We start from the raw sequence: 24,662 nt of genomic DNA, 5'->3' as shown, positions 1-24,662 counted from the left end.
TTGCTTTTGGTGAGAGGAGGGAGTGAGTGGGCAGTGGAAGTCGGAGGACTCTTCAATCTTCATCCTGTTGTGTCTTTTATTAAAAAGAACACTTGAGGACAAGTGCCATCCTAGCACAGTCTAATGGCTGCCACTTCTGATTTGTGAGAATTAAGTGATCTTTCTTCTGCATTTTTGTCTTTTTGCATCTCTCCTTTTCAAGAGAAAAGTAGAAAAATAACAGCGGTGAGTTAAGGCAGGAGGAGTGAGAAAAGGGGGCTGGGGTGTGGGGTGCACAGCACACAGGTCCCTGCCCGTGGGAGAGGGCGCCAGGCTTCCAGAACTGAGTTGGTGCAGCATGATGGAGTCAGAAGGCGGGTCCCAGGTGGCTGCTCAGTGCGGGGTCAGCAGGGGAGTGGGCCGGCGGGCACAGAGGAGTGGGCGGGCACAGAGACTGTTCCTACAAATTGTGCAGAAGGAGGAGGAGTGTAAGGAGGTGGTGGAAGGTGTGTTATCCCGAGCTCTGGTCCTGCTGAGCCCCTCTGGGGGCCTCCTGGAGCTCAGCGGTGCACAGGAACACGTGAGAGACCTGGAGGGTCCTGCAGTAAGGAGCCCTGCGTAGCTGTGCTCACTTGTGTGTACCCAGATGTCGTTGACCCACTAAAAACATGCCTTGGGACCTGAAGAGCAGTTGTGACCTGTAGGGAGGGAGTGCACGCTCCTCAAGTGCAGGTGAAGCTGTGAGAGCCCGGAGCCAGGTGGTGGGCTGTGGCTTAATTCCTGGGGCAGTGCAGACCTCTTGGGGAACTTGAGGGAGGAAGAGGCATAACCCACGCTGAGGTGAGAACTGTCCCGTGAGGATCTGTGCTGAATGCTGTGTCTGTCTGAACTGTGGGGGGGAGGGATTTTAAATGTGAGACTTCTGTACTGAAAGGGAATATGATACTTGTCAATCTGGCTTCTCCTTCTCTTTAAAAGCACAATAGGACTTTAAAGGGGCCTCTCGGTCCTCCAGAGATAGCATGAGACTGACTCTTATCTCTGTGACAATTCATTTCTCTCCCTTTTAGTTTCTTACACAAGTCCGTTTGTGAGCTTCACTGTCGATGGGGAAGTTTCACAGTTCAGTGCAAGGAGCCACAGAGGCCTGAGTAGTCAGAATGAAAGTGTTTTTGCCTTTTCTTGACCTTTAAAATAGTTATGATCTAATTTAGGAAAGTCCTATAGACTGTGTCTAGGAACTGATTTATGGTTTGTTTCCCCCTTATCAACAGGGGATATGGTGCACGATCCACAGTGGTGGATGCCGGAAACTAGGTGTCGTACTGAACTGTGTGTGTGTGTGTGTGTGGTTTCTCCTATACTGACATACATATACCTGTGATAAAATTTATAAGTCAGACAGTAGTGATGGACAACTGATGATAAAGACAGCAACTTGAACAGTACACTCCAGGGGCTGGGGCTAGGGCTCAAGAGATAGAGCACTCGTCTAGCATGAGGCGCTGGGTTCTATCCTCAGCACCACATACAAATAAAATAAAGATAATGTGTTCCCCTCAAAACACTGAAAAATAAATATTAAAAAACAAAAACAAAACAAAAAACAGTACACTTGAGTAAAATTATGTCAACGTAGCGTCTCTTTCTCTTTCTCATGATACCTGTTGTTTGTACTGACCCAGACTGTGGTTGACCTCAGGTGACTAAGACCGTGGAAAGTGAAACCGTGGATTGGAGGTGAGGGCTGGGCTACTGTATTTTTCACACTTTATGTTCGATTTCTCTGCCCCAAATGTGGTCATGGCGGGGTGAGCAGGACATAGCAACAGTCTGTCTTCTCCTGTTCCTCATTAAAGACAAACAAAAAATATTTATTCCCATGTGTTTTTGTTACTAGAGAGATTTTAAAACAAGTAATGATGAGAGGAAGCTATTTAAAATCAAGTCAGTACTTCCCAGACTCAGTCTCATTGCAGGACTCTCCTGTGTTGTGAAGAGACGCCCAGGAAAATCCCCTCAAATCAAATGGGAAAACATCTCCCTTCTAGGAGAGCTGGGAGGCTGCGGAGTGATTGAACCTGCAGGCTCGTCTACGTGCCATTGCCCGGGGTGCGTCCAGCTGTCAAAGCGCTTCTTGTTCTGGGGTTTTGTTGGGGCTCTCTTCTTCCTGTCTTTCAGGGGAAACATTCCCAGATTCTTCGGGCCAGTGAAGAGTTTAGATTCTTTTCTGAAGTTCCAATGCAAAGCTTTGGGTCTGACCTTTCAGAACGGTGCTGAGGGCCTGTATTCCTAGAGACTTTTGGTTTTGAGCCACAGCTAGCTTCTGTGCATGTGTCCCCTTAGCCAGCAAAGCTGTGTGAGAGCCTCATGTATCTGCTAGTTTTTGTTTCTCCTTGGGTCTCCTGAGTCAACAGACAAGGGGGTCAGAGGGTTCCAGCAGAAGCCCTTGGTGGTAGCAGGCCCAGGAGTTAGAGAGCAGTGGGTAAGAAGACTCAGGCTTGAGGATTTCCACTTTTGGCCCAGAGGGAATACAGGGACCAGTGTACTTACCCGCCTGAAACAATCCAGAAGTGGGCAAACGTATGAAATCCTGGACGTTAGTCAGTGAAGGACAGTGGTCCCTTGAGAGGCAGGCAGTTTTCCCTCTTGACCTTAAACACACGATACCTTTTGTGACACCACTTCTCCCGTTCTCCAGATACCAGCTGAGTATTCAGCAGTTTATTTTACTGTCCACCCAGAGTTAGCACCAGAGTCCCCAAGTTAAAAGGACTCAGTCTGTAGATTGCCACAACTTCAGATGGCAAGTCCTGGGCCATCTGTTCTTGTGGCTGACAATCTGTGAAGCTTGGGTTTCCACAGCCCCTCTCCTGTGTTTGATAATTTGTTGGAATGACTCACAAGACTCAGGAGGACAGGCAACATCTATTTATTGGGTCATTATGAAGAATTCAATTCAGAAAGCTTGGAGGACTGGCACCACTGATTTCAAGACTCGGGTAGCTCCTGTCGTCGTAACAACGGGACAGTGGTACAAAGAGACACATAGGTCAGTAGAACAAAATACAGAGTCTAGAAATGGTCACACGTAGTTTTTGAAGAAGTGTGAAGGCGAGTCAGTGGAAATAGTCTTTTCCACGATGGTGCTGGAGTAATGGGATCTCCAGATTTAAAAAATGAATTTGAGCCATGCTTTACCCCCTGTACAAAAATTAACTCAGAATGAACCAGAGGCCTAAAAGTAAAACCTAGAACTGAAACTTCTTTCAGAACTGAAAGAGTCTTTGTGACATGGGGTTAGGCAAAGATTTCTTAGACTCAGCACCAAAAGTATGATCCATAAAAAATTAGAGGGCTGGGGTTGTGGCTCAGTGGCAGAGTACTTGCCTCACAAGTGTGAGGCACTGGATTTGATCCTCAGCACCATATGAAAATAAATAAATAAAAGTATTGTGTCCATCTACAACTAAAAAAAAAATGTAAAAAAAAAGAACAAATAGGGGCTGGGATGGTGGCTCAGCAGTACCGCACTTGGCCTGGCATGTAGGGGGCACTGGGTTTGATTCTCAGCACCACATATAAATAAATGAAATACACGTCTATCAACCACTAAAAAAAAAAAATTAAAAAAAGAACAAATAAGATTTTGATGTAAAAACTCATGTTCTTTAAAATATACTGTTTATCGGATGAAAAGAGAAGCAAAATACTGGGAGAAAACCTTTACAAATTCTGTATTTGATAAATGACTTACATGCAGAAAATCTGGAGAACTCTCCAAACTCAGTAATAAAACATGCAACCCAATAAAAAATGGGCAGAAGATTTGAAGAGACACTTCTAGTAAGTTATACAGGTGGCCTGTGAGCACATGAAAAGATGCTCAGCATTAGGCATCGGGGGTGCAAACCCAGAGGGAGACCCTGCTGTGCACCTGTGAGAGGGGTTGAAGTTGAATACTAAGAATTGGCAAGGACAAGGAAGAACTCAACTTTCCATATACCACTGTGAGGAGTGTAAAATGTGACAGCCATTTGGGGAAACAGACAGTTTCATATGCTCCAGCCATTCCGCTCTTAGGTATTTACTCAGAGAAATGAAGATACATGTCTGTGCAAAGTCTTTTTTATTTTTAATTTTTGGTACTGGGATTGAATCCAGGTGCAGTTAACCACTGAGCCACATCCCCACCCCCCTTTTATATTTTATTTAGAAACAGGGTCTTGCTGAATTGCTTAGGGCCTTGCTAAGTTGCTGAGCCTGGCTTTGAACTCGCCATCCTCCTGTCTCAGCTTCTCACGCTGCTGGGATTACAGGCAATCGCCACTGCACTCAGCGCATGCAAAGTCTTACACAGAAATATTCAGAATAGGTTTACTTGTAATGGCCCCAGAGAAACACTAGTTGCCCATCAGTGGGTGAATAGATGACGGATTATGGTATGTACATACAATGGTGTGCTACTTAGCAATAAAAAGCTACATGGTACCGTGTGAAAGAATCCCAAAGTGGTTTTGCTAAGTGGAAGAAACCAGGAAAAAAAAAAAAACATATACCATATGAAACCCATTATGTATAATTCTAGGCAACACATAAGGCTGCAGAACAAAAAATAGTTCAGCGATTGCCTGGGATGGTGTAAGGGAGGGTGGAGGGAGGTGGGAGAGAGGGGTTACAGAGAGGCCCAAGGAAACTTGGTTGGTGACAGATATATGTGTTATCTTGACTGTGGTGTGGTTTCATGTATATATGTCAGTCTTTAATGTACATTTTAAATGTGGACTGTTTATTTTGTGTCAGTTGTACCTCAACAAAACCGAAAAATCTGAGCTTAAACTCAGTCTGCTACTTGGTGTCTGTATAGTGTTGGTCAAGCCCCCATACATGGGTGCTTCAAGTCCCCAACTGTAAAGCAGGCAGGAACTGTCACTGGCTAGTTATGGTGTGGACAGCACTGTCTGATAGAAATATAATGTGAGCCACGTAGGTAAGTTTCCAGTAAAAAGAAACAGGTGAAATGAATTTCCAAAAGAATACTATTTCTATATATTATCAACATAAAAGGTTACTGATGAATTATTTCACATTTAAAAAAATATGTCTTTGGAATCCAGTGTGTATTTTATACTTCAGATCATGTCTGAATTTAGATAGGGCACATTTTAAGTGCTCAGTAGCCACATGGGATAATTCTAGAATGTCAAACCCTATGCTGTCTGCATGGGACTCCAGGAGGACAGGTGCCTTATCAGGAAATGGCTTTGTGCAGGCCCTGACCTAGGCCACCTGCAAGAAGCACCTTCCTGAAGTCTGCTCAGAAGAGAGCCAGTAGGTACATTAGTTACCGGAAGTGCCTTCTGTTCTGTTTCGTAAGAATAAGAGACATGGAGAGCCTGGACTCTGGGGCCTTCCCAGGGTCCAAAGCCCCTCGGGGAGCAGGTGCTCAGGCCTGCCCATTCTGTGGTAGAATGTCCCTGCAGTGAGCTGTGTGGTGTGTCCCTGTGTGGGGTTTGAGTGTGCCCTCAAGCCTGAGCCCCACTCTTTTTTTTTTTTTTTTTTTATTGTTGGCTGTTCAAAACATTACATAGTTCTTGATATATCATATTTCACAATTTGATTCAAGTGGGTTATGAGCTCCCATTTTTACCCCATATACAGATTGCAGAATCACATCAGTTACACATCCATTGATTTACATATTGCCATACTAGTGTCTGTTGTATTCTGCTGTCTTTCCTATCCTCTACTATCCCCCCTCCCCTCCCCTCCCCTCCCCTCCCCTCCCCTCCCCTCCCCTCTTCTCTCTCTGCCCCCTTTACTGACATTCGTTTGTCCCCCTTGTATTATTTTTCCCCTTCCCCTCACTTCCTCTTGTATGTACTTTTGTATACCTCTGAGGGTCTCCTTCCATTTCCATGCATTTTCCCTTCTCTCTCCCTTTCCCTCCCACCTCTCATCCCTGTTTAATGTTAATCTTCTTCTCATGCTCTTCGACCCTACTCTGTTCTTAGCTACTCTCCTTATATCAAAGAAGACATTTGACATTTGTTTTTTAGGGATTGGCTAGCTTCACTTAGCATAATCTGCTCTAATGCCATCCATTTCCCTGTAAATTCTATGATTTTGTCATTTTTTAATGCAGAGTAATACTCCATTGTGTATAAATGCCACATTTTTTTTATCCATTCATCCATTGAAGGGCATCTAGGTTGGTTCCACAGTCTAGCTATTGTGAATTGTGCTGCTATGAACATCGATGTAGCAGTGTCCCTGTAGCATGCTCTTTTTAGGTCTTTAGGGAATAGACCGAGAAGGGGAATAGCTGGGTCAAATGGTGGCTCCATTCCCAGCTTTCCAAGAAATCTCCATACTGCTTTCCAAATTGTGAGCCCCACTCTTGATTGGAGTCTCTACTCCGTTTATCATGTGTGTTTACTGAGGGGCAGAGGCACAAAGTCACCAAAACCCACAACTGGTGACAGCTCCCTCAGAGTTATTTGCCTTAAGATGTTTGGGAGCTGATCTTCTGTTCTTTGATAGAAGAGCTTGGGCAGCCAGAATTTTGTGGTGGGAATCATCAGGTCCAGTTCCCTCACCTTGCAAACCAGGAAACAGAAATTCTCAGGGTTTGGTGTGCCAGCCAGGTGGTTCACAGGTGCCAGGCTTACCACAAGTGTTGCTTCCTGCCTCCTGGCCCAGTTCTTGGGGGCCCCCTTGCCTGATCCCTGGTGTGCTCCTCAGCTTAGGTTTGTCCGATGCTTCCTCCTGATCAGAGTCAGGCTTTGCCTTAGGAGCCTGCAGAGTGGTGTGCTCTCCCTGCCCGGGGCGTGATGCGGAGGAGGATGGGCTTGCCAGGATCCTCCACTGCAAAGCTCTTTCTCTGGGGTCAGTGTTTTGCAGGATGGTATTTTGAGACAAGGTCAAGTATTGCATTCCCAACTTGACCCACTAGTTTTAGCATCTGTTGGTATTTCTTCTTTTTAAGACGTGTTGCCACCTGCTGTGAGGTGCCGGTCCATAGTCTCCAGCTCCAATGTTTTGTGACTGGTTTTGCTGTATTGTTATATTTCATGTTAATTTTAGTGACTTTTTTGAATTATCTAGTGTTCTAAAGACAAATTAGGTATCATATCCAAAAGTTTAGATTAAAAAAATTAGGATCTGGAATTTTTCCATTGAGTGTAATAAGTTTGAACAAACCCAGCCACCTGAAGTGCGTGTGCACAAGAGTAGGTCGGTGAGGACAGTGTCACCGGAACATGGACGTCTGCAGATCTTTCTGGTCTCTGTGGGATCTTCCATCTGCTCTGCCCAGGACACAGATGCTCACTCCCCTGCCTGCATTGGCTCCAGTGTCCTCGCATGATTTTAGGCCTGTGAGCGTCATCAGGCTGTATGTGGTCGTGGTGGTGACGATGCTGGTGACGAGCAGTTTACTGGGTCTGCCATCACATTTATAAGCACCTTCTCTTCCCAAGATAGACTCAGTAATGATTAGAATCTCCGTCCAAATAACACCACCTTGTGTTTCATGATTCCATCATTCATTTCCCCCTTTGGCCACGAGGAACACAGCTCACTACTGTCAGCGCCAGCTGCTTCTCTAGTTAATCGGGATCAAATCCAGGACCACAACTGAAAAGTGGCAAAAAATGAACATGAAGAGTAACATCTGTGACTCGAATTTTTTAAATGCCCAATTTACAGCAGGCAGTCGTTACGTGCTGAGACGGGATCCTTTGGGTCTAGGAAGCCCTGTAAGCATGGGAGATGGGGGGTCCCATATCTCCAAGGCCCCGGTGACTTGGCTCTGCCAGCCCCACCTCCTACAGGTACCACATCTCCCACGTTCTGGGGATCAGGCCTTCAGCAATGGACCTTTGGGGGGCGTTCAAGACCCAAGCATGGGACTCTGTTGGTGAGCATGTCAGACCTCGGCTGTGCCTGGGTGTTCTCTAGGTCAGGGTGACCAAGACAGCAGCCCAGCCTCAGAGCCCTCATCGCAGAAAGCAGAGTGGAGGGTGAGGGCTCTGGAGAGCAGGGAGGGCGCGGGGTGGCCAGTGCTGGCAGAAGGCACCTGGTGGTGTGGGGAGTGCGCCTGGGTGTGGCCGCTGCTGGGCCTCCTGTGGAGGTGCCGTGGGGAGTGCCTGGTGACCAGGAGCAGCCCTGCAGATCCAGGGAGACCCTGTACCCCAGAAGGACACATGCAGAGGGGCTGAGATGGGGGGAACCTCAGGCAAAAGTGACTAAAAGGTCATTGTGGCAGTGGGAGAGGGACCCTGTGGGGGAGCAGTTGGGGCAGGTCTCGCAGCAGTGTGCAAGGCTCAGGGAGCCACCGTGGCTTGCAGGCGGGATGCTGGCATCTGTCTCTGCTTAGGCTGCCTGCGGAGGACAGATGGAGGGGACACCCAGAGACCAGAGGAGGCGTTGCACACTTTGGGCTCAAGGTGGGGACTCAGAAGAGGGCTGGGTACAGGGGCTGGCATGGAAGTGGCAGGCTGGCGCCATCTCTCCGACAGGACCACACAGCTGCACTTGCAGGTCACTGCCTCTCCTGGGAACGGGCCTGAACTGGGTCCTGCATGTAGACGGTGATTGAAGACAAGCAGAGGCCACCGTCCTGAGCCTTCTCCAGCGGGGAGCCAGCGCACTCCTGTGTTTCAGTGGTGACACAGTCAGGCGGCAGATCGGGAAGGCCTCCTAAGGGAAGCAAGGCTTTGGGCTGCTCTGACGCTGGAGGCAGGTGGGTGATCAGTGGCCATCCTGTGGGACCGGTTAGGGATGGGCATTTGCCTTTGTCTGGTGGTCCTAGGCTGGGAACAGGGAAACGGTGAGTTATTCATCCAGTTATTATCGGGGCTCTCGTGGGGCTCCCTGGACTGGTTGCTGGAGGTGGTGGTCTGACTCCCTGTGGTCTGGCCTGGGGTGTGGAGCTGGCCTCCCAGCAGGCACTGCAGCCATGGTGGGTTCCTAGGCTGGTGCTGCGGATCGTGGGTCAGAGTTCTGTTTCTATGTGATCTGGCCTTTGCCGTCTGCCTGTGTGTCAGTCCCTCCAGGGAAGGAGCGTGGCCAGTCTGTCCTTTGAGGTGCTCACCTTCCGGCCTGAGAAACAGCCGCGCTTGCCTGGGGGCCAGGGAGCTCCTCAGAGCAGAGCCCGCCCAATCAGGACTGGGAAGCTGGTGAGGCGGGGTACTGGAGTCTGGCCCAGGGCATGGCTGGTTTGCCCTAGGGTGTTTCTCATTTTCAAAACTACTCCTTGTGTTAAAAACAACCAATCACCAGGTTTCCTAAAAGCCTCCTGGAGAACCTGGGGGCAGAGCAGCCCTGTCTTTGGGTGGGATTTGTGGCTGCTCACTGTGCTTTCTGTCTGGCGGTGGCGGGGTTGTTAATTTCAGCAAGTTTGGCGCCACTGGGATCTGAGGAGGAGCCGCGCTGCTCTGCTTTCAGCTGTCGGGGCATCCAGGAAGCTTCCGACCCTTCACCTATGGAGTCCTCTCATCAGCTCCTTGAAGGCTCAGGGGTGAGCAGGGGCAGGGACAGAGCATCACAGAAGGTATCAAAGTTGCTACCCACTCAAGGATATTGGCCCTCCTGTTTTCAGAGTGTGATTCCAGCAAAATGCGTATCAGCAGTGTCCACAGTGAGGTCCTGCCAAGGGCGATTTGCGTTTTCTGTGCTGATTCGTGTCATAACTCAGAACTTTCCTTCGATGTATGAATGGTGGCTTGAGAACAGGCAGCAGTACCAGGCAGCAGCCCTCTCTTGGGGGAAGGCACCCAGGTGGGTTTACATTCAGAGCAGCAGGTATGTCCCTTCACCAGCCATGCCAGGGGTGCTCTCCTAGGGGCCCTCAACCCAGGCCGCCAGGATGCAGGAGCCCTGCTGCGTACTGCATTAAGTTCATGCCCCCGCTGCAGCCGGCAGAGAGTGGACTTTCCTACTGAAATGACCTCTTGATTTTTCAAATAATGGTCTGTGTGCTGGGCTCGGAGCTCAGAGCGCTACCTCTGCAACAGAGCAGCCTGGAGGTCCGCGCCTCCAGAGCTGTGGGCCCGAGCACGGCCACCTGGCCCCCGGTGCTCATCCTTCTCTCCTTTGACTGATTCCTGAGGGCTCAGGAGTCAGCTTATGTGGCTGGTGGCACCAGGATTTTTTTTTTTTTTTAAGTATGTACTATAGAAAATAGAGAAAAGTAGAGAGAACAGTACCGAGAGCCCTGTCTCCACCTCCCAGTCAGAGCGATGGCTGACCTGCTCTCCTCTGTACCCCTGCTGCTCACACCCTGGAAGTGATTCACCATTTTGCAGGAATTCCGGCATCATTGCTCATCTAAATAAGATTTTATTTTTAATGAGGGCCCAAGTCTTTGTCATTGCATTAAACCAGTGGCCAGTCATCTGGTCAGGACTGTTACTTTGTGGCCTTGTGATCTTGGGTGAGTTCTTCACTTCTCTGACACTTGTCCCCCCACCTGCCATGCTGGTGTCCCTGGGGGTCTGCTCCGAGAGTGAGGGCGGTGCTCGCGTGTGGTGAGGCGCCTGCTTCTACGGAGGGTTTGCCAGTGCGTCAATTATTTGCCACACAGGAAATGGCCTTCCCTCCAGCCCTGCCCCCTATCACTGTGCACTAGCTGTGCTCTAAAAGTGCCAGTGGGTGGGACCCTTGCCTGCTCAGTGGGCCCAGAGTCCCCCGCCAGCCTCTCCTCAAAGCCAGGGCTCTGCGTCTTGGGGCCAGTTCTGCCCAGCACCTGAGTCCCGTGTAGGATCTGGCTTGCTCCATCCTTAGTGTGGAACTCAGCAGGGCCACCCGCCTGTCCAGTCAGATGAGAGGGCTGTCATAGCACCAAGTTGGCCTGCACGCGGTTCGGGCCCCTGGGGCTTATTATTTGCTCTTATTTTCTCTGCCTAAAAATAGCATTTTCCATTTTGGTGTCTGGTTGAGAACAGAGCCATTTTGGGGTCGGAGGTTAGGCCAGCCGGCCTCCTGATGCCTGCTGAGTGGACGGCGAGCCCTAGGCTGCAGAAGCCTCTGGGAAGCAGGGCCCTGTTTTAACGAGCGGTTCACTGGTAACGTTAAAGTAAGATTTAATTTTAAAAGGAAAGGAGAAGATATGTTCGTAGCCAGAAAAAGCAGTGTGTCGGAGTGAGCGGAGCCGGTGCCCCTCCTGGAGGGCGCTGCTGGCGCCACCCATCAGCTGCCTGGACCCTGCGTTCACTGCCCACTGCCAGGCATTTCCCGGTCAGGCCAGTGCCGCTGTCCTCTCCTGGGCCCTTTCCTGTCCTCAGCTCCCCCTCTGCTGGTGTGTGCCGACCACATGGGGGTCTGACCCAGGGCTCTAGGCTGGACCCAGGGGAAGAGGACATCACTGGGCCTGGTTTCTGGCAAGTCTCCCGTCGAGTGCTGCCTCCTCCTTCTGAAGCCCTCGGGCGTCTGACCTCGCTGCTGCCCCCCTGCTTTCCGTCTCCCAGCTGGGGTTACTGGAACCAGCTGGTGAAATGTGCCGAGCTAATGAGTAACACCTGGCCCGCGGCGAGGCGGGGCACGTCCCGTCCCGTGCTGCAGGCCTGCCCGCTCTAGCCTGGTGCTGCTGCCCTCCAGGTGATACCCCAGCTGCACAGACCCCGTGCTTGGCTCAGGCCCAGTGCTGGCTGCCCTAGTTTGGGTGTCTGCTCCCTGAGAAGAGAGACGCAGTGCTCTTCTCTCCTCAGCTGGACCTGCAGGACGCTAGGTATTTTGGTACTTCCTGAAGCCTGGGTGTGTGTGCACTTGTGTGTGTGTGCACTTTTATGTGTGTGTTTTGATTTGGGATTCTGAAGAGAGGAGCAGTGTTACTAATTAATTCTCTTAAATCCCTCAAAGTCCTTCTAGGACTGGAAGCAGTTACCCCGGTCACGTGACGTTGTCTTTGTCTCATGCACTTGACATCTCCATGGACTCATAGGATATCAGGGCCAGATGCCGTTAGCCCTGTGTGTCCTTGCAGATCTGTACCCTGTAGCTTCTCCACCAAGGCCTCCAGGGACAGGGAAGCAGTGGGGGCCAATTAGGGGACATTGGCTGGTCTAGAGACTGGAGGTTGGGCAGTGCCGACCTGGTGTGGCCTTGACATTTGTGGGCATGCCAGGGATCTTGCTCACAGCAAGAGACCCCAATTCTGCCAACTTAGAAAGGAATTTGCTGGGGGAGGCTATTGGGCAAAGGAAGTAGGGCTGATTGGCACCTGGGTGACGGGCTGAGGATGGACAGGAAGCATAGTGACATCTCTTTCCTCTGTAGCTTTGAGGCTGGAAGCAGCTCCAGGCAGCACTTTGTCCCTTGCTCAGGGTGAACCGATTCGGAGCCCACTCCTGGCTGATGCTGGCTCTGCACTTCTCAGCTCCAGCTTTCTGGGTCCCGGGTGTGGGCGCTGGGGATTGCTCTCCCAGCCCACGGGTGGGGGAGAGTTCAAAACAAACCCAAGAAAAGCAGCCGGGTTTGTCAGGGTGGGAGCTGGCTGTCAGGCACCTGGATATTGCCACCTGACCGCCGTGGGGGACGCTGACACGGGGGACCTGGAGTGCCTGTGATGAGGAGGTGCTTGCCACCAGGGGAGGGCAGAGCTGACCGCAGCTGGTCTGGGCAGGAAGGCCCTGGACAGGAGGAGGCTGAGGGCCCACAGAGGGAGGGCAAGAGCAGGCTGTGCCACGGCTCTGATGCTGCCCACAGTGCAGGCTGCCAGGGTCGCCACCAGAAAGCCATCCAGGTGAGGGGCTGGGGGCTGCGTGGAGGAGTTTGTGCCTGGGCGGGGTCAAGGGGCAGTGTGGGGCACCAGGGCCTGTGTGAAGAGCCTCCACGGGTCGCCAGCTGAGGAGGACACGGTGGGCTGCAGGGCTGGCGTGGAAGGAGGGGCTGGAGATGGAGGAAGGGGGCCTCTGCGCTGCTGCGGGCCTTGTGCAGAGCCCAGCCCGGAGCTGCCGTTTCTTCTCTCTCTAATGAAGATGCAGGAAGAACCTTCATGTGGCAGACCTGGGGCTGGTCGTGAGCCAGAGGCGGAGGGCAGGGGCGAGGGCTGCGGCTCCTCTGCACGCGCACGCGGACGCGGAAAGCCCAGTGCCTTAGGTGCCTCTAATCTGCCCACGGAGCACACCTTCTGCCCGACACCCCGGAGGGACCTCTTGGGTGGAAAATGTGAATTGCCACTCAGGATTTGCCACTGTGTCATACTGAGTGGACACGGGTGCTCCCTGCCTTGTGCCCAGTCTAGGTGGGTCATGAATGCCTGGCTGCCTCGCACCTGAGTTTCCAGAGCTGGGCGTTCTGTGGCCTTCTGCTCACCGGGGGCGGAAGCTGTGTGGAAGGCTGCTCCAAGGAACGGCTGGGCACTGTGACCTGGACAGAAGAGCCACTTCCTGGACAAAGAGCCATTTGCGTGGCTTGTGATGAGGAGCAGGAATGGGCGCTGGAGGGGAGGGCAGCCCACAGGAAGGAGCCAGAAAGCAAGGCGCGCGAGGGAGGCAGGAGGTGGGAGGCGCGGCGTGTGCCTCCGTCCCAGCAGGGTCCAGCTGTGGGGCCAGGGGGCGTCCTCATGCTTCCTGCTCAACTTTGCCACATCCACGTCCCACCTTGAAAACAAAAACAGCAAAACAAAATCAAGGCTTAGCAACTGTGCTGGGTGGGGCAGGTGAACTCCGGTTGGGAGCTGCAGTCCTAGAAGGTCGGCCCCCCTGCTGGGGTGCCTGGGCCTGGGCTGGTCCACTCCTCTATGCGGCCGTGCCCTCTGCCACCAAGATGGTCTTTTATTTTTTAAACTTAATTCATTTTAGGTACGTAGGTAGCTCAGAAACCCCTTCTCTCTGTAAGAAGCCAGATACGGACAGCGCTCAGGGTCCCTGTGAGGACCCCCATTGCAGACCCTCGCCCATGGTGGCCCAGTCACGGCTGCCCGCAGTGCTGCTGTGTTGGCGGTCCCTGTTGTGATGGGAATGGGAGACATTGTCTGCTTTGTCCTGCGGTGGTTTTCAGAGGATCTTTACACACAGATCTTTTTAAATGGCTTTAATACATGAAAACAGTATCGCATTCAGTAATGCACCCAGTGTGACAGGGAGCCCTGCGCCAAGGGGGACTCCACGACAGAGCTGGCCAGCCCCCTCCTCTGCTGCCAGTCTTAAAGCAGCCTTCTGCCTGCAGGAGGAAGGGCACCTGTCTCGTGGCCCACCGCAGCCTCCCTGTCCTTCCTCTCCAGCTGATGGATGTCCATCCCCCTCGTACTGGGCGCTGGGTACCCCCTTCTCAGGCGCGTGGGCCCCTCTGGCTCTTGCTCCTGCAGGCAGAGGAGTGGGCAGGTCAGGGCTGGGTCCAGACTCTCTGCGCTCACTGCTGGCTCCACGGGCCTGGTGGTGTGACTCTGGACTCCTGTCTCCATCTCAGCCTCGTCACCTGTACTCAGGAGGTGCCAAGGCCTACCTGGAAGGGCTGGTGGGACCCATCGGTCACTGCGTGAGAGGTGTCTAGAACAGGCACCCAGCAAGCCTTCTCCTCACTTGGCAGCTGCTCTTTACGGTTGCACCCCCAGGACGCAGCTCAGGCCTGGCCTGCAAGTGCTCTGTGCACGTTTGGATGTTGAAGGAGGGGACAAAGGGATAAGGAGGTGCCTACCATGCGTGTGAGAATGTGCAGGGACACAGGCTTTGTGTGGGGACACGGTGACGATCTGAACATGATGCTGTGTGCAGTGGGAGCTCACTGCAGGCTCTGCACACACTGAGCAATGTCTTGAAGGTGTGCATTGGGTCAGTAATTGGGATCAGGGGACTGTGAGGGGGACACAGCTGTTGGCCGTGAGCAGAGACAGGAAGACCCCAGCAGTTGTGGAGGTCTCAGATACCCCCTCCAGGCCCTTCTGCCTCCCTGCAGCCCCCGTCCAGCCTCTGCTTATCTGAGTACTCCAGAAGACAGAAACCGCAAGGTGTGGGCGTCCACCCCGCAGGGCGGGGCCTCCGCTCTTGTCTGCTGGGCCGCCTGTGTGTTCAGGTGCCATGGAATGGCAGAGACTGGCCACACATTTTGATGAAGCCCTCCACCACTTGCGTGTTGATTCCCAGGCAGTGCCACCGTCGAGAAGCTGGAGGACTTCATCAACAACATCAACAGTGTCTTGGAGTCCTTGTATATCGAGATCAAGAAAGGAGTCACTGAAGATGACGGGAGACCCATTTACGCCCTGGTAAGTGCAAGGCGGTGCCCTCTGGTGGCGCTGCGAGGAGCTGGAACAGCTGGACAGGCTGCTTCCCCTGGGCGGTGGGGAGCTCCCTGCTTGACGGGGCTCAGGGGGAGGGACACGGGGAGAACCGACACACGTCGCCCCTCAGGTGAAGGGCACAGCCTGATCATCGTGCTGACTTATTTTTTAGGTCAATCTTGCTACAACTTCGATTTCAAAAATGGCCACAGATTTTGCAGAGAATGAACTTGATCTGTTTAGGAAGGCTGTAAGTAGAGGCTCCGTTGCCTGTGCTGCTCATGGGAAACTCTGTCTCCACCTCTAGAAAGGGGACGACAGTCTTTGAGGGTCACTCGGGGGACACCACAGGCCACTGCAGCTGCCTGGGAAGGAAGCGCTGGCCTGCATGAGCAGGGCCTTGCGGGAGTGACAAGTGCTGCCATCTGGGTGCTGTCCAGGGATGGCAGCACCTGCACCCGGGGGCTTGGTGGGGACTCTAGACCCCTGGTCCACTCACACTGACAAACCTGAATTTGCCTGGTAACCAGGTGCCCACGGAGCCACCTGCACAGCCACACTTGAGAGGCGACATTCTCCAGGCCGCGGAGCTGCTGGCTCAGCCCTCTAGTCACCCGCCTGGATGGGCACCTGGCTGAGCCAGTGGTTCTCAGCCTCCAACCATGGCGGTCACTGGGGAGGTGAACAAGGCCACAATCAGCCTCCCTCCAGCTCTGTGGAGTCCGACTCTCTGAGGACGGGGCCTGAGCCAGTCCTTTACAGACCGGGGGGTTTGCTGGCGGCCGTAGTGGAGAGCCAGGCTCTAGGACTCAGCTGCGTGCGTGAGAAGCCACATTCCTGTTGGCTTCTGTCCTGTTGTGTGCAGGAGTTTCACAGTGCTTGCCTGGCCCTGAGTCTGCGTGGCCTCTCGCCCTGGCCAGCCGTGGCCCACTCTCCTGCCTTTCCTGCCCACACACCTTCAGTGAGGAGAGGCGCTGCCCCATTCAGCTCTCGCTCCTTTCCTGCCTTTTCTCCTTCAGGGAGGTGGGTGGGGCGTGAGAAGGAGGCGACCCTTCTGGGTTTCTGGACACGGAGATCATTGATTTGGGATGGTTACAGGAGTGGCCCTGAGTCCGCAGGACTGAACCTGCTTCTGGCTTTGGATATTATGGAACTGCCTTTCTGAGGGCTGTGTGCAGGTGGCAGGGACGGAGCGGTTGTCCTTCCAGAATTGAGAGTTGTTCTTCCAATTGAATCGATGACTGAGGTGCCTGGGCTCTCTTCCAGCTGGAGCTGATTATTGACTCGGAAACTGGTTTTGCATCTTCTACAAACATCTTGAACCTGGTTGATCAACTGAAAGGCAAGAAGATGAGGAAGAAGGAGGCGGAGCACGTGCTGCAGAAGTTTGTGCAGAGCAAGTGGCTGATCGAGGTACTGCCCGTGGCCTCCCACCTGGGCACTTTCTAGACTAAATGACGGTTTCTTCTTTAAAACCATATTTGTGTCCAGCTGATGTCTGTAGAGCCAGGCCCTTTTGGGACCCTTGTTGCTCTAATGCCCTCGGGGGCCCTGTGGGGGGGACTCGGGCCCCTCATGTTCTCTTGATGCCACAGCCGGAAGTGGTGGAGCTGGGAACTGCACCCAGGGTTTGGGCTCCAGGGTTCATTTGAGTTTCTGGTCCATGGACAGTGAAGTGGGTAGGTCAGCGGGGATGGTGAGGTGGGTAGGTCAGCGGGGACAGTGAGGTGGGTAGGGCAGGGACACTGAGGTGGGTGGGTCAGGGACACTGAGGTGGGTAGGTCAGCGGGGACAGTGAGGTGGGTAGGGCAGCAGGTGTGAGCACAGTTGTGGCGTCTGACCTGGGCCTGACCTCTGGTCCAGGTGACTTACTTTACCACTTGTGACTGGTGTGGCACAGTCCCCTCCTGGGAGGCAAGAGCGAGGCTTAAGCAGGAACAATGAGGAGGAGGGGCAAGAATAAAGGGCGTGGTGCTGGGAGCAGGTGCAGGGTCCCGTTAGTGTCAGCATTGGCGTGTGCAGGGCCGGGGCTCTTGGTGCTTTTATTGAAGACGGTAGCTCTGAGGGAGCGGAGAGGAAGTGCGGGCACGCTTTTGGAGGTGACTGGACACGTGGGAGAGGACGAGGCTTGGTAACGAGGCCCCCTGGGGAGAGCTGGCCCACGTGTCAGCTCTTTTTCTAGGAAGGCAGCACCGTTTCCCAGGTCAACCGAGGGGCTCAGTGGCCAGTTTCCACAGCTCTGCCGCGAAGGGCCTGCCCCGCGTCTGGGGGGCTGAGCCCACGCAGCCCCCGCTTCCTGTCTGGTGGGAACTGTGGCTGGAGGCTGCCGTGGCCTCCGCAGTCCTCCAGTTCCTTCCCACAGAGCCGCCTGGCCCGTCCGAGTGCCTCACTTCTTCGTGGGGAGTGGCCACCCCTCGCAGTCCGAGCTGATTCCATCTCTCTGGTGCCTCTGGAGAACAGGGCAGGGGAGGCCCCAGGGGTCGAGGGCAGGGCTGAGGGTTCCTGGAGAGTGTCTGGGTCTGCTGGGCACGTCCTGTGCGTGGCCCCGAGAGTCCTGCTGCCGGGACAGGCTCGTGAGAGTGCTCGCGGCTGCAGCTCTGGCTGGTTGCGCTGGCACTCTGCCAACAGTGGCCGTGTTCAGGCCTGGCCTGGCGGGTGCAGCGCTGTGTCACAGTCGTCCTTCCTCTCGGGGTGGATTTGGCAATCAGAGATTGTCGCGGGTGGCTGGCTTGTGACCAGCGGTTGTGTCTGGTGTGGTTTCTTTTCTGGTCAAGCACTGTAGGGGCAGGGCTAGGGCTAGGCGCCCTCGTTCCCGCTGTTGCAGAATGCACTGCAGACACTCAGGAACTGCTGCTGAGTGGGCGGCGGGACAGGTGGTGAAGTTCCAGAGGCACAGACTTTGTTTAAAACGCACAAAACCTGGTAGGCAGGTGCCCGCCGGCTGTGTGCAGCTCTGCCCTGGCCTGGCCTGTCGCCTGGCAGCCTGTGGGCGGGAGCAGAGGCGCTGGGGCCGCACTCTGGACCGCGCTCCTGCCCTTCCTGTGCCTTCCCCCGTTGAGTGGGGTGCTCTGCTGCCTTCTTTGGGGTGGCTCCGAGCTGGGGAGGGCAGGCGGGGAGTTCTGTGAGCTTCCAGGTGGGGCCTTGGCCCCGATGCCCCCCCAGCCCTGGCACCCTGGCCCTGGCATCTCTAACCTTCTCGTCAGCCTGGCACTGGACACTCCAGGTGGGGCTCTGCCTGTTCACTGTCTGGCCTGCGAAGAAAGCTCCAGACCCCGGGGATGGACGGGCTTGTAAGGACCCTCCAGGTTCCTCTGCCGCCTCTGGGCCTGTGCTGTCACTTGGACGGCCTGGCCAGGGGCCTGGGGTTCTGTGGGGGATGGCTGAGGGGCCTTCAAGGGGCCACGTTGGTCAGAGGGACCGCGCTTCACAGCCTGATCCTCAGCCTCAGAACCGGGACTCCCCCCAGGAGTAGCCTGGCCCGCGCTGACTGCAGTCCTCCTGTGGGGGGCGTCTCTCCAGGGACACTTTATCCTTGGTGACGGGAGGTCTGTCCAGTGCCGGGAGAGTGCTGTCCTGTGTGGAGGCCGCAGCAGCCGGGCTGTTGAGCAGGCGTCTGGAGCAGGGGGAGCCCTGGGAGGAGGCCCTGGGGGTGAGCTTGGCCCATAGACCGGCTGCGTCTCTGAGCCCTCGGAGCCCCCCGTCTTGAGGTGTTCTGAGACCAGGGAGGTCACTTGGGGTTCAGTCTTCTCTGGAGGGTTGGGGTAACCCCTTTACCCCCCCCCACTGGCCCCCGGGCACTGCGGGGAGGCGTGAGGAGGCGGTGCTGGTCCACCACATCGGGGCGGTGTTGAGTAACTGCTCCGGGCTCCGAGTTGGCTTCAGTTCATGTCCGGGACCTCGGACGTGGCTCCTGGGGTCCAAGCGAGCTCACTGAACTTTCTGCAGGTGCTCCTCATGGGGTGCCCAGTGCTGGCCCCACCCAGGTGCTAGGTGCCAGGAGTGAGCAAAACCAGACCTGGCCATGGTGCTCAGGGGACTGACTGGCGAGGACCCCAGAGACGCTCGCTGATCCCCTCACTGAAGTAGTGACAGGTGGAAGGGGAATAGGGTTTCTCTGACAGCTCTATCTGGAACTGGCCCTCAACTGAGGAGTGACACCAGTGCTGCAGCCGCTGGAGTTCCCTGGGGGGCACCTTGCCAGCCTGTGCAAAGGCCCTGTGGTGGGGGGGGGCCTGTCTGAGCCTCAAGACTGGGGGACGGGCTCGGTAGGGACTGGGCTCTTCAGCCTGAGCATGGAGGGCAGCCCTAGGAGGCTGGGTAGGGCTGCTGCGGGGTGGACAGGGGCGCTATTCCCCTCCAGCTGTGGGGGAGCTGCTGACTGACCCCCAGGCCTCTTCAGTCACAGGCTCTTCTGCTCAAACACCCACCTGCAATGCCGTCATCCTCTGCTGCCCCCTCCTGCCATCTGCAGCCGCCTGTCGCTGGGGCACAGGCCCTCCCTGAGGCTCTGCCCACCCAGGGCTGCCCTCGTGCTCAGGCTGAAGAGCCAGCCCCCTGCAGCGCCCACCCCTGGCTCGCCTCGCCCACCCTGCAGGGCTCCCTCGACCTGGCCTCTTCCCTGTGCTGATGCTGAGCTGGCCACACCGTGGCTCTCCCGGGTCCTCGGGCTGTGTTGTGTCATTGTGCCCAGGCAGCCTGCCTTCTTTGGAGGTGCTGCCATCGTGCTTGAGGCCTGGATTCCTTCCAGCTCCATTTGTAAAGTGACGCGGCTGGGAGTGAGGCCAGATGTCCCTAAAGCGGTCCTGCTTTCAGAGAGTGAGGCGGGTGCTGCTGCGAGGGTGGGGGCAGCAGGTACTTGGCAGGGCTTGTCTGTGTCCATCCCGGGGAGACGCGTCCCCCTGCCCAGCCCTGTCCTCCCCTGCCGGAGGCTGCCGAGACCCTTGCCACAGGGCTGCTGTACGGACGGAGCAGTCGTGTCTGAGCACAACAGCACGGGGACTGCACTCCCACTGTCTTGTGGGTTCTTGGCCTCAGTTTGCCTTTCCTGTCCAAAGGGACACCGCTGACACTGGCCGGCTGGGCTGGTGAAAAGCTGCCGTGGCCATGGGTGTCTGACCTTGGCGTCTTCCTGGGCTGCAGGCTGTGGGGCGGCAGAGGGACAGAGGCACTGAGCCAGGCAGGCCCTGGCTGAGGTGGCCGCCACCCCCTCTGTCCCTGCAGAAAGAAGGGGAGTTCACGCTGCACGGCCGGGCCATCCTGGAGATGGAGCAGTACATCCGGGAGACGTACCCCGACGCCGTGAAGGTCTGCGACATCTGCCACGGCCTCCTCATCCAGGTACCAGCGGCTCCCAGGCCCGCCCCAGGCCCTCCTGTCCTCCTGGTGCCGGCTCTGGCACTGCTGGACCTCCTCCCCCAGGAGTGCCCGGAGCTGAGGGAGGCCGCCTCCTGGACGGGGCGTGGTGGCCGTCTCTGCTGCCCGTGGGAACACAGCTCCTCCCCCGTCCCTTGCCCTAGCCCAAGGGCTCCTGCTTAGGTTTCTTTCTCCAGAAAGGCCGTGATGATTCTTGGGTGACAGGTGCCTCTTGGCAGGCTTTTGGCGAATGTCTTTCTGTGTCAGCGTCGTTTTCTGAGTTGTCTGTTCCTGCTGTGTGCGCTGTAGGGCTGTCCCGCCATCCATCTGGGCTGGACGTCAGTGCTTCCTGCCCTCTCCTCCAGCATCGTTCTCGGTGCGGTCTGTGGTGCCGCCTGCTGTCTGTCCACGGCCCTGGGGACACTGCCAGAGCTCTGACTCCTTCAGTGTCGTCTCTGGGACAGAGCATTCTTGTGTTTTGGCTGCGGACGCACATCGCCAATTTGCAGAGCTGAGGGGACAGGCTCCCCTGCGGGATCTGTGAGCAGGAAGCCCGAGTGCCGCAGGTGGCCTGCAGGGACCTCAGCCCCTCTGCCTGGGTGTATGTGCTCAGAGTTCCCAGTGGAACCCCGGCGAGGACTGGGGGTTATTTTCAGTATTCTTTTGGGGCCTGGACGCTCAGACTGGACAGCCTGCTGGCCGTTCGCGCGCAGCCTCCTGAGGTTGGTGAGACTGGAGGTCTGGGGGCCTGGGCTCCATGGAGCTGGCCTTCTGTTGCAGGGTCAGAGCTGTGAGACCTGCGGCATCAGGATGCACCTGCCTTGCGTGGCCAAGTATTTCCAGTCGATCTCTGAACCGCACTGTCCCCACTGTAATGACTACTGGCCCCATGAGATTCCAGGTTTGCAGCCCGCAGGGCCCGTATGGAGGGCTGGGCGGGCAGGGCTGACCTGGCGCTGTAGGCCTGGCACCGGGGGAACCCTGGGAGGGCGTGTGCAGGGCAGGGTGAGCAGTGGGCAGAGGCAGCAGGTGAGGCCCCTGGGCACAAGTGTCTCTGGGCCAGGCCTGCTGCCTGCAGCCACCTCAGGCAGGGATGTGACAGCAGTGTCTGCAGCTCCCCGAGGTGGTTGCTCTGTGAACGGGGCTAATGCCAGCCTGCCCCTGGGCAGGGGGAGGGACGCAGGGAAGTGCTTTGGAGAAACAGGCGGCGTCCTTGGCGTGGGAAGCACAGCATGGTCGCCGCTGGTGGTGACCGCGGCCAGCGCTGCCGTTCACTGTGCCTTCTGGTCTTTTCTGTGCACAGAGGTCTTCAGCCCTGAGAAGGAGAGGGAAGCTGGCGTCTCCAAGTCCAACAAAAAGTCCCTGAGGTCCAGGCAGCATTAGCTGGCACGTCCTGCTGGAGGTCCCTTCGAGGCCCGGGTCCATGGAGGGCATCAGCGTTTCCCTGGCTTCTCTGTTTTTTATGTTCGTTGGTGACAGGTTTGGAATAAAATTGTTCCCAGGAGTTGCTGCCGCCTTGCCTGCGGCTCGGCCTCGGTGCGTGGGTCCTGCGTCCTGGCCTGTCCTCTCTCAGAGCTCACCTGACTCCGAGCCCTGGGTTTGCATTCCAGCTGGTGAGGATGGCCGGCTGCCCCGCCTGGTGGCGCACTGTCCAGGGCCACCCCTGCCCGGCAGCTCTGTCCTTGCTTGGGGTGGCTTTGCCTTCAGCCCCCGGCTTTGGCCAATCACCCCCGCAGGACTGGCCAGCCCCTGGTCTGCACTTGAGTCTTGGCGTCCCTGCTCCTCAGTTTGGACCCTCCTCTGACCTGGGGTGCGAGGCCTGCGGCCTGGCTGGACTCGCTCTTCCCCTGGGGCTCCTTTGTCCCCTCTTGGTGACTGGCAGTCTGCCCATCCTGCGCTCTGAGTCGGCCCCCTCCTGCGTCCGGTCATTGCCCCATCCTGCCCCCAGGCCAGATCCCGGCCCCTCGCCCCACCTCAGCAGCTGCTCTCCCCACCCGGCTGTGCTGGGGCCTGTGCTCCTGTCCCCTGCGCCAGACCAGCGTGGTCTCCCCGAATGACAGGAGGGCAACTGGAGGCTCCAAAGTGGCCTCTGCACCTTCCTCCCGGTGCCTGTCCCCTGCCTGCTGGTTGGGGTGTGCCTCCCGCCTTCTGGGTGGCCCGTCTGCTCTCCTCCTTGCCCTCCACCCTTGGGTCTCAGTTCTCCTCACCACCTTGATGCTTTGTCCCCTTCCCTGCATTTCCTTGGTCACCACACTGGCCACGCTGCTGTGACTTCCTGTCCACCTGCCTCTTTTCTACCCCAGCAGGCCAGGACCCCTCAGACCGGCTCCAACTAGGAAGGGCTTGGCCACAGCAGCCCTTCAGGGGAGGCGTGATCTGTGGCCTCACTCTGGTGGCCTAGGGGCCTCACCTGGCACCTTATTTCTACCTCTGCTCTGTGAGCTGGCCTCGTGCTGAGGGCCTGCAAGGTGCTCTCCCAGAGCAGAACACAGCCACTTCTGCGCGCCGTGCTCTGCCCTCCCACCTCAGTGCCCAGGTGCCAGGAGTGGGAGGGAGGGTCCCATTCAGTGGCTCTGCTCCTCTGCACATGTCCTGGCTCCCGTGTGGACACTGCTCAGCTGGGATGAGTTCCAGCCATGGGCGTGGGAAAATCCAGGCTCACCCTTGGGCCATGGGAGGGCGTCCTGCCAAGCCTGGGGCAGAGTGGGAGGGGCTCCCTCAGCCAACGCCAGGTGCTCTGCCAGACCAGGGGAGAGGACGAGGACGCGGTGTACAGGTGGCCTCCCCAAGGCAGAGGGAAGCTCCGCCTTCTCCCTCCACAGAGCAGGCACCTGGGACGCGGTGGGCAAATGACATGTGGCGTGAGAGGCTCGCCCTTCAAGCGCCAAGTTCTGTCTCCTGGGCCCTGTGTCCCCTCCCTGTCAAAAGGGAGCCGGGCTTGGTGGTGCCTCAGGCAGCAGGGCAGGGCCACGACACCACTGGGCCACTTAACTAGCAAGGGGAGGGGCTGGGGGAGACAGGAGGCTGGTCTAGAGAGAAAGGCCTTGGCCTGGCCCCTGGGGGAGGGGGCCCCAGCCAGGGGGTCACAGCCCTGCCGCAGAGGCCGGGGACAGCACCCAACATGCATTGGCAGGAGTTTGGTCACGCGGTTCCAGTGGTCACATTCCTGCGTCAAGGGTCTCGAGCACCTTGGCCTGGGTCACTGGCCGCCTGGTTCGCTGGCCCTCTGGTACCCTGCCTGCATGATGCATACCCCCATGACGCATACCTGCCAATGTGCCCATCCGCATCCACGTGGCACTCCCTGGCCAAGCCCTCAGTGACTCCCAGCTCCTCGGCTGGCGTCCCAGGCCCCGCCCCGTCCTTCGCTGCCCTCTGCTCCCCTGGCGCCCTGACTCACTCCGGGAGTCATGGACGGGACCAGAGTGACTCACGGCTCTCCTGGTCCCCAGCCTCCCCCTCCGGGCCTTTGTGAGGTGCCGCACGATCAGGCTGTGGCGCCAGCTTGGCACTGGCACTTCCCCGCTGGGCCTTCCCAGCCCCTCCCATCACTGGCACCGGCACCGGGGCTGGGCTTTCCTTCCCCACCGTGGCTCCCTGCTGCGCCCGGAGGCCTGGGTCTCTGCCCACTCCAGCCGCTTCCTGCTCCCTGTCAGCCACCAGTGAACCTGTCCCCCAGTGCCCGCCTTGTGCCGTGTTCTCCGCTGCCCTCTGCTCTGAGGTCTTCGTGGACCTTACCACCGACACTCTTGATCTCCGTGGCCACTGTCCCTGTGGTGGGCAAAACCTCCACTCACTTGTCGCTGTGTCAGTGTGGTCCTGGGCAGGCCACCGGGATGGGTGACGGTGGGAGGCCAGTCCCTGTGCCTCCCGTCTCTGAATGCCCCCTGGCACTCTGCTTCCCGGCCAGCCTGAGGCCCTGTTCCTCAGAGCTGAAGCCCGCCCTGCGTGACTCCAGCCACCCTGCGACCTCTGCCCCGGGCAGGGCTTCCTCTCCCAGCCTGCCATCTGCTGTCCCCGCACATCTGCCTCGGCAGCCCCCACCTGCGGCATCGACTTGGCTCCGGTGCCCGACTTTGAGTCCCACTATTACAGGCTGCTCGTCCTA

At 56.5% G+C, this 24,662-nt stretch overlaps 1 protein-coding gene across 2 annotated transcripts in view; it reads left to right on the top strand.

The window, feature by feature from the left end:
• Window positions 1-22,058, top strand: part of Nsmce1 (NSE1 homolog, SMC5-SMC6 complex component) — a 29,054-nt gene extending 6,996 nt beyond the window's left edge. For both annotated transcript variants that reach the window (XM_027948654.2, XM_071605774.1), the window contains exons 3-8: window positions 15,066-15,187; window positions 15,375-15,452; window positions 16,469-16,615; window positions 20,423-20,539; window positions 21,335-21,455; window positions 21,858-22,058. In XM_027948654.2, coding sequence (XP_027804455.1) covers window positions 15,066-15,187; window positions 15,375-15,452; window positions 16,469-16,615; window positions 20,423-20,539; window positions 21,335-21,455; window positions 21,858-21,937 — 665 coding nt within the window. In that variant the 3' untranslated portion in view covers window positions 21,938-22,058. The remainder of the gene's footprint in view (window positions 1-15,065; window positions 15,188-15,374; window positions 15,453-16,468; window positions 16,616-20,422; window positions 20,540-21,334; window positions 21,456-21,857) is intronic.
• Window positions 22,059-24,662: the final 2,604 nt, after the last annotated feature.

Source organism: Marmota flaviventris, chromosome 19, assembly GCF_047511675.1.
Source record: "Marmota flaviventris isolate mMarFla1 chromosome 19, mMarFla1.hap1, whole genome shotgun sequence".
NCBI classification, from domain to species: domain Eukaryota; kingdom Metazoa; phylum Chordata; class Mammalia; order Rodentia; family Sciuridae; genus Marmota; species Marmota flaviventris.
The sequence above is the reverse complement of the archived record's forward strand: the minus strand, read 5'-3'. Positions and strand labels throughout refer to the sequence as shown.